The sequence below is a fragment of the Parasteatoda tepidariorum genome, unplaced genomic scaffold (genome assembly GCF_043381705.1).
Source record: "Parasteatoda tepidariorum isolate YZ-2023 unplaced genomic scaffold, CAS_Ptep_4.0 HiC_scaffold_1971, whole genome shotgun sequence".
NCBI classification, from domain to species: domain Eukaryota; kingdom Metazoa; phylum Arthropoda; class Arachnida; order Araneae; family Theridiidae; genus Parasteatoda; species Parasteatoda tepidariorum.
In genome coordinates this window covers 1-9,492 of record NW_027261502.1, presented here as the reverse complement: position 1 = coordinate 9,492, position 9,492 = coordinate 1, and the positions used below count along the sequence as shown (strand labels likewise).

Here is a 9,492-nt window from a genome sequence, read left to right as displayed (position 1 = left end):
TTTGTCTACGATAAGATTAAAATCAGCAGTGTTGGAGTTTAGGGCGTTGTGATAAAATACCGGCAGTTGGTTTATAAAGTCATAAACAGTATCTAATTTTAAGTCTTTTCTCAATGCTTTATTGCTAATACAGAGATGCCAACTTGCTCCGGACTGCAACTATATATTTTAAAGTGGTAGTTTATCAATTGCGATTCTTGTTTTAATAAATTTAATTTAGTAGATTTTTATCCACCACTTTTTCTAAATATTTCGTAGGCTTACATAATTCACCACTTTATATTTTTATGTTACGCTATGCCTTTTAAAAAGTAAGCAAAAATAGTCAAATATTTGCAAAATTTACTTTGAAGTTATTTACCGTTCTTTAAATTACTTTGGCGTTTCCGAAGCAGTTGGCATCTCTGCTAATATATAAAGGTGTCGCTGTCATTCTTCTGATGATTTTGCTTTTACCCGTTTTTTCCTGAATTCATATATTGAAATCATACAAAAGGTGGTTTTATGGAAAAAGTGTTATAATATATTATCAAAATTAATTGGTTTTTCTACTGTTAGGGCATTCAAAAAGTCTTTGATAGATCAAAAAGTACTTGCTCCTTATAATTCTAGATCTAATCAGAAATAACTAAATCATTGCGGTATCTGAGAATCTTTTAATTCACCCGGATAAATAAAAATACTGAAAAAAGTTTCCCACCACAATGAATGTCTTTGAAAAAAGGAACTGTCCTAAATACATACATGCCAACTTTCACTCTTTCCGATAATGGATTTTCAGAGTGGTTGTAAAACAATAAACGAAAAACAATTTGACTCACAGATATATTTATATTTTGATCCCGTTGAAATTCGCATGCGCAAGGCATTATTATGCTTTGATATATTTATTGTAATTATTTATATGTAGTGGTGGTCAAACTCATTTATAATTATCATTATAATTCAAAAAGTTAATTGGAATAACCTGAGTATTGCTACCACTTGAAATATGATAATAAAATCTTCCTCAAATTCCGGAAGAGTTAGTAGGTATGTAAAGCCCCGTTTACATGCACAAAAATGCGGGGTAAAAGCTGGAATTTTCGTCATTTTCTACCCTTCTTCCCCTACGCAGGGAAAAATTGAAGGACTGAAAGAAGGGTATAATAATTCCTAGTAGGAGATGGAAATATGCAGGGTAAGCTCACCTCGCTTTCCCGAGTTGCATTGCGAGTCACGTGATTGTTTACGTTCTGGGCCCATGTGTTTTGTTTTGGAACTCGGAACGTGAAAATATTTTAATTTGTTTCAAATAATGGCGGAAAAAAAAGAAAAGAAGCCAGTTGATCGTTGGAACGATCTTGAAACAAAAGTCTTACTATGCATATATGAAGTGTATATGATAGAAAAAAAATTTGATGGTACGGTCCGCGACAACGAGACTTATAAAAATATTGCTACATTCACAGATCTACCGATCAAATAAAAAATAAATTGAAAACCATAAAAAAAAAAATACAAAGAAGTGGTAGATTCAACTAGAAAAAGTGGTGCGGGAGCAATATCTAAATGCAGGTTCCAGCACTATGAACATCTAAATAGAATTATAGGAGACAGAGATAATATAAATCCAGTGATAACCTGTGATATTGGATTCAGAAAACTAAGTAAGTTGTATACTATTTTCATTCTACTTTTTATGCTCTTGAGAAATATTTTTGTAAATAAATTACAGACAATGTCACAACCGATATGCTATTCAAATTACATTTAAAAATTATCGGGATTACAATGATTTTACTAAAAGCACTAATTTATTCATTAGAAACTTATTTCATTATAGGGTCACAAATGAAATTATAAGTAAGGTGTAATATTTTAAACATCAAACCTAAATAAACTATCACTTTGTTACTGTGAATAGAGAAAAAAAAGCTCTTTTTTTATGAGAAATGTATCTTTTGAGCTGTATCTTTCATTGAATGATAAATGTGTCTAACTAATTTGAAGAGCTAGTTTTATTTTTCTCGGGTTAGTGTTATCTAAATTGTATTTGTTTCAACTTAACATTTACAATTTAAAAAATTCCTACTCATTAATTATGAACGTTAACATCACTACAAGAAGAAAACATTACAAAAAAAAAAAGAATTATACCGTATTGGTCTATATCAGAGCTGTCCAACTGCAAAGAGCCGGCGGGCCAGAAATCCGGTCACTGATCACCTGGCGGGCCGCAGTTTGAGAAAGTTTAACTATAACCTCTTATACAATAAAAATTAAAAGTTAAATTATTTATTATGTAAGTAGTATGTATAAAGTTAGTTTATAACATGTTATGTATTAATCGATGACTTTTTTAAAAGTAAAATATTAATCTTTAGGTTGTTTAAATATATTACAGCAAGCAAATATATTTCATAAAAAAAAATTACTTTTATAGAAAAAAAAAACACACTTTTCTGGAAAAAAAATTTTTTATTTTTTATTTATAAAAAAGAACATTAAATATTAAAAAATATATGCATTATATTTTTCATAATCAATAATTTTCTGCTTATGTTAACTTTTCTTCAATCACGAAACACCAAAGTGGGCAAAATTAATGTGAATTAATATACAAAAAAGTCACTTATAAAACAAAGTATTTATGAGCATCTTTGCATATTTTTTTACTTAAATTTAACCAAAAAAAATCTTTTTAAATAAATTTTTTTTTGTTTAAAATCAGTTTTGTTTAATTTAAATATCTTAAGAACACAAAACAATCAATAAATATTATAAATCATAAGTATGATCTTTTTCATGATCAATAACATCGGCTTGACCAAGAATGGTTGACCCGGATGCTTCTTGATACCCTAAAATTTCGAAAAAAGAAATATGCTGAATAAGAAGCTTGCAGGGAGCACAATATAGGTTGGCAGGCTGCCTGTTGGACAGCCCTGGTCTATATTATAAATAGCTTATAGCAGTTAATAATATAAAAATGAAAGATTTAGAGACTCAATAAAATAATTGGAATACTAAAAAATTTTGTATGAACATCAACAATATACATATAGTTTAAGTATATATCTAAACGTTACAATTTTTCACACAAGTTTAGATTTTTAAAGGCATTCGTGTATTATTACTGTTTGATTTCTTATTCTAAATTAAATTTTTAGTTTCTGACAATACTCTAAATGATGATGAAGCAGACATGGATAGACATTTACATTCTGTAATTCTGAACGATGATGATGAAATAAATACATCTGAACAAACCAACCAGGATGAGGCCGAAAAAATTCATTCACAGGAGATTGATTATGAACCAATGTAAGTATAAATGAGTTGTATTTTTTTTTCTTTTTTAATCACAGTATTAAATAAAACTAAGTATATGATTAAAATATGAAAAAATTATTCAAATTTAGAGTTCAAAATTGTACTATAATCCATCATATTACTAGTAAATAATTGAATATTAATTTTTAGTTATTTTAAATAATTATAATTTTACACAATCATAATAGTTATTTTATTTAAATAACATTAAAGAAAATTGTTAGAAATGTTTCAATCAGAAAAATAATTGAAGATTTTCATAGGATATTGTTTTTCTGTGAGAAAGGAAAACCTAGAATGATCTCACTATCAGAAAACTTCCTTATCAGTGATTAAAATGAAGTAATTGAAAATACAAAATTACAGCCTGAAATAACACAAATGTAGGAAAGGCAGCCACATGGCCATCTGCCTTTTAATGAAGAATGCTGCAAAGCACTACCTTATAATGCAAAAATCACACCTACTCTAGCAGCCATAAAATTTCTCATAACAAAGTAACAAAAATATTGAACACTTGTACAGCAATTCCCGCCGAAATCTAATAAGTCCCAATTTAGGTCAAGATAAAACTACAACCTCAATAGTGCTTGAAAAATATTGAATGGCAGCACTACCTGTCCCCCCAAAAAATTTTCAGCTCCGATTGAGGTCAAGCTACCNACTTCATCTCCTTCAGGAAATTTCAATTCCTCCATGTAGCAACTCACCACCACTCGAGTTGTTTGTTGCACAATAACACACACAGTGCTCCTTGCCATTCCAAATAACTCAGCAATATTTCGAAGTTCAGAAGAGCTGCTGAGTCGCAGTAACATCACAGCTATTCTTACTTCAACTGAGAAAACATCTCGTACCACTTTCTTCTTTTGGAGATGAGGGCGAAGGAAGTCACAGATGATTGTAAATGTTGACCTATAAAGAGAAAAAATAAAATCATTAAACATGAATAGAGAAACAAGTAATTAAAAGTGAATGATTTTGTGTAAATGAAAAGACACCCATAGCTCATGTAGTGTATTTTGACATAATGCTGCCAAAGCACTACCTTATAATGCAAAAATCACACCTACTCTAGCAGCCACAAAATTTCTCATAACAAAGTAACAAAAATATTGAACACTTGTACAGCAATTCCCGCCGAAATCTAATAAGTCCCAATTTAGGTCAAGATAAAACTACATATGAATTTTGGTGTTATTCTCTTCAATAGTGCTTGAAAAATATTGAATGGCAGCACTACCTGTCCCCCCAAAAAAATTTCAGCTCCGATCGAGGTCAAGCTACCTGTAATTATCAATTTGTTTGTTGTTTAATATGTTTGGATAAACAGTGCTTTTATTTATTTTTTTAATTTCAGAGATGAAACAGACTTGGTGGAGGATTCTTTTTCTGAAAATTTAACTCAACCAAGTACATCAACACCAAGGGTCAATAACCAGGTTAAAACAATAAAACAGGGCCGAAAGCGTCGGCGCATCAATGACTTTGAGGAGGCTCTACGCTAAGTTATGGAGGAAACGACAAACAAAGTCCTGGAATTCGAAGAGAGGCTTGAGATCAAAGCCGAAGAGAAGAGAGAAACTTTTCGCAGCACCATTATTCAGCAAAATGCAGAAATGTTAAAATTATTAAAAGAAAATATAAAAAAATAAATTTTCTATCATGATGAAGTTAATAAATTTTAGCCTTATATATTTTGTCATTATTCTTGAATTAATTATGATTTAAAAGTAAAATTATTTTTTCTAGTTTGATTTTTTGATGATTGTCTAATTAATGATTTATCAGTATTTTTTTAATAGTTTCATTTATAACATGGAATTTATTTTGCAATATAGATTTATTTTGAAAATTCAATTTCTTTAAAACAATAATTTAGTACATTAGATTTATCTAAAAAAAATCAATATTAGCAGCACATCATTCAACAAAGGAATACCATACATAAATTATCCATAATTTTGTACCCAAGACATAGCAGATTTCTTTTTGATTTACTGTCATTGGAGTATAGCACAGGATAAACAGTTGGGTCATTACATAATGTTGAGTTATCGTCCCATTCGTAAAGATACTCATCTTGAATATCTTGTGCGATATTGTGCAACATGCAAGTACTAGGTACTTTAAATTTTTCATCTGGGAGTCATTGGCCTTCAATAAGCACCTCCAGCGTCCTTTCAACATGCCGAATGCATGCTCGACATACACTCGGCACCGACTAAGCCTCTTATTGAAGGTAGCTTGCTGCCCATTTAAAGCACCACTAAATGGCTTCATCAGCCACTGTTTTAAAGGATAGGCTGGGTCAGCAACAATGTAAGGGGGAATTGTGGATGCAGCACCAGGCAATTCACAAAAATAATTGTCTNATTTTGTCATTATTCTTGAATTAATTATGATTTAAAAGTAAAATTATTTTTCCTAGTTTGATTTTTTGATGATTGTCTAATTAATGATTTATCAGTATTTTTTTAATAGATTCATTTATCACATGGAATTTATTTTGCAATATAGATTTATTTTGAAAATTCAATTTCTTTAAAACAATAATTTAGTACATTAGATTTATCTAAAAAAATCAATATAAGCAGCACAACATTCAACAAAGGAATACCATACATAAATTATCCATAATTTTGTACCCAAGACATAAGCAGATTTCTTTTTGATTTACTGTCATTGGAGTATATCACAGGATAAACAGTTGGGTCATTACATAATGTTGAGTTATCGTCCCATTCGTAAAGATACTCATCTTGAATATCTTGTGCAAAATGCAACTACTTGGTACTTTAAATTTTTCAGCTGGGAGTCATTGGCCTTCAATAAGCACCTCCAGCGTCCTTTCAACATGCCGAATGCATGCTCGACATACACTCGGCACCGACTAAGCCTCTTATTGAAGGTAGCTTGCTGCCCATTTAAAGCACCACTAAATGGCTTCATCAGCCACTGTTTTAAAGGATAGGCTGGGTCAGCAACAATGTAAGGGGGAATTGTGGATGCAGCACCAGGCAATTCACAAAAATAATTGTTTAAGATGCCTGATTCACACTGCACGAACAGCTCAGAATTTGCCAGAACCCTTGCATCGTGTACAGATCCTGGCCACCCACAATTTAAATTTATAAATTTCTTCTTGTGGTTCACCACTGCTTGTAAAACAACACTGTAAAACTGCTTTCGGTTAAAAGTCTTTTTTATTTCTAATTGGAGCTTTTATAGGAATGTGACAGCCATCTAAAGCACCCAACACTCCTGGTAGTCCACAGACACCAAAGAAGGAGTCTGTCGCAATGGACACTTCATCTCCTTCAGGAACCTCCATGTAGCAACTCACCACCACTCGAGTTGTTTGTTGCACAATAACACACACAGTGCTCCTTGCCATTCCAAATAACTCAGCAATATTTCGAAGTTCAGAAGAGCTGCTGAGTCGCAGTAACATCACAGCTATTCCTACTTCAACTGAGAAAACATCTCGTACCACTTTCTTCTTTTGGAGATGAGGGCGAAGGAAGTCACAGATGATTGTAAATGTTGACCTATTAAGAGAAAAAATAAAATCATTAAACATGGATAGAGAAACAAGTAATTAAAAGTGAATGATTTTGTGTAAATGAAAAGACACCCATAGCTCATGTAGTGTATTTTGACATAAAATATATTGCCAATTATCAGGGTATAGCAGAATTTTAAGGGACGAATGTGCCAATATTTTCATACAAAATAAGGGTAATGGGTTTGAAAAACACATCATTTTCTATCCGAATCAATAATTTATGTTTAAATATTTAAGCCTATTCTTTGAACTTTTAAATTAAAATATACACTATTACAGAAAAATAGGATGAAAAAAAATTACTTAAATGTCCTGCATATATTAAGTATGTTAACAATTGTTATTTTAATTTTTGGCGAAATTACATTCTTTTTTGTTGATTGATCAGAAAAGCACGAGTTACATTCAGATTATAGGAGTTAAATAAATATATATTAAATAATATAATTTATACAAATAAAATATCCAAACATACCTGTTTATTCTAAAAGTTTCTTTCCATCTACTATCATCATAATGTTGGAGAACTGTCTTTTCAAACCATTTTGAATGCCGTATTTGTTTCCACATTCTCCTGTGCGGAAATGCTAAACTTAAGGATGAAACTGCTGATCTGCACAGGATGTTTAACATCCTTTTAATACGCCTTTTCCGAGCATCATTTATGCCGCTCAAAGCATTTTCAATATTTTGAACGAATAACAATGATATTATTTGAATATTATCCATTTTAAATGAAAAGTATAAAAAACTTTACCTCAAAATGTAAACAAAAATATTGCAAGGAGTGATGGGATATATTTTCTTACTTCCGATTTATCATGTGACCAATGACGTAGAGGAAATTCTTTTGCGTGTAAACGGGTTTTCTTAACGATTATACATTGCCCTGTAAAATCCCTGTACCCTTCTTTTACCCCGGATTAATAGATTGCTCATGTAAACAGGGCCAATGAATAGAGAAATTCAAAATAACACTAAACGTAACTTAATACTCTAGTCTTAGTACAAATTATTAATCAGTTTCAGTAAGCGAATATAAGGTTTTATTCTTCTTTTATCTGTAGTGGTAGTAATGCAATTCGAGTGTGCCAATATTTTTTTTGTAAAATAAAATGCGTTTTTTCTATGGAAATATTTTGTTAACAATGACGGGAATTTTATATTTTGTGATTTAGTTTTCATTTGAAAATTGAGTGTAATATAGTTTAATTGGTAAAGTTAGAACTTTTCGTTGCGTAAATATTTGAAACTATATTGATGTGCCAATACTTTTTTTACCGACTGTACATAGGGCAGGTTGTGAAATAATTTGATTGACATTAAATTACGAAACACAGTGTTGATCTTGGGAAGCTACTGTAGCCTAAAACTGTATTTTTTGCTTGGTATGTCTTTGGGATACTTCTGACAAGTGTAAACAATTTTATAAATAATGTAGCACTATCGAGAAAGTTGTTTTAGTTGATGTATTAGTAGAATATTTACCCTGAAGATGATGATTAATGTTAGTTGAAGAAGAATTGGCTCCTCGTGATTGATTGAATGTAGGGTTTAATGGCATCTGATACCATATTGAATTTGAAAGCTTTGCTTTGGATTTCAATTAATAATCAATCGTGTTGAACTAATGTAAATTCTGAGAAGACTGATCACCTTTTCTGATTGTTAAAGCAATTTGTTCTCACACATTTTTTTTCTCCTGAAATCCTGGTTAATGTTTGCAATAAAAAAAACCAAAAAAGAAAGATACGAGTAGAAAGGAAGAAAAAAATTCAAATCTAAGAAAAACAAAAAGAAGGGAAGAAAATAAAAATTTGGGCATAAAAAAAAAGAATAGTAAAAAGAAAAATGTTAACAAAGTGAGTTTAAAGAAAAATAAAACAAAAGATAGACTGAAAATAAAGATTTAAATAGCAAAACTGAAAATAATCTTGAATTTTCAAGTGTTCACGAGACTGAATGTGGTAATGGTGTACAACATTGTCAAAATCATGTTGACGGAATTGTGCAAATTCAAGATGATGAAAAAAATTCCCAACTTCAGGAATTTTAAGAAATTTTTCAGATATTTTTGCTAAAAATAAATAGTATATAGAGACAATAAAAATTGAACCTCAAAGGTTAAAATAACCATCAAGTTTAGCAGTGTCAAACCTTTTATTCTCTCATTGAAATAAAAATACTGAAGTCTTAAACTTCAGATTAAAGACCATTGTGTCAAAAATTTTTTTACATTTTATATCGAAAATTTTTTTGATAAAAAGTGTCAATTTGTATTTTTATATCTCATATCACTTGCATTTTCATATTTTTGTATCTTTCTTGTTATTGAATATGAATATTTACATCTTTTCGGAAATTTTTATAGATCTTCTTGTCTTAAGTGAAAAGTTTATTTTAATTGTGTTAGTATGAGGAATAACTTTATTTACTGTGATTATAAAGAAGGACTGAAAAAACTTAATCACAAAAAATTTTTGAAAATGGAGATCTAACACTTCATTTCGATCTAACACACTACTTCAAATTTTTTTTTCTTCCTCTAACACTGTATGAAAATTTTTTTTACATAGTGTCCAAATGTGTTTTTTTTTCATTATAATTCA

At 30.2% G+C, this 9,492-nt stretch overlaps 1 protein-coding gene and 1 long non-coding RNA gene across 2 annotated transcripts; one reads left to right on the top strand and one right to left on the bottom strand.

Annotated features, from left to right (window-relative positions):
• The first annotated feature begins 1,043 nt into the window (after positions 1–1,043).
• Positions 1,044–5,010, top strand: LOC139427315 (uncharacterized). Its single transcript, XR_011638434.1, has 3 exons — positions 1,044–1,649; positions 3,153–3,306; positions 4,676–5,010. It is a non-coding gene; the product is annotated as an uncharacterized lncRNA (long non-coding RNA).
• Positions 5,011–5,702: 692 nt separating this feature from the next.
• On the bottom strand, positions 5,703–8,311 carry LOC122273071 (putative nuclease HARBI1). Its single transcript, XM_071188523.1, has 2 exons — positions 7,359–8,311; positions 5,703–6,866 (listed from the first exon to the last, which is right to left on the bottom strand). Exons 1-2 carry the CDS (start codon positions 7,610–7,612, stop codon positions 6,509–6,511), a joined length of 612 nt encoding a protein of 203 aa, XP_071044624.1. The 5' UTR covers positions 7,613–8,311; the 3' UTR covers positions 5,703–6,508.
• Positions 8,312–9,492: the final 1,181 nt, after the last annotated feature.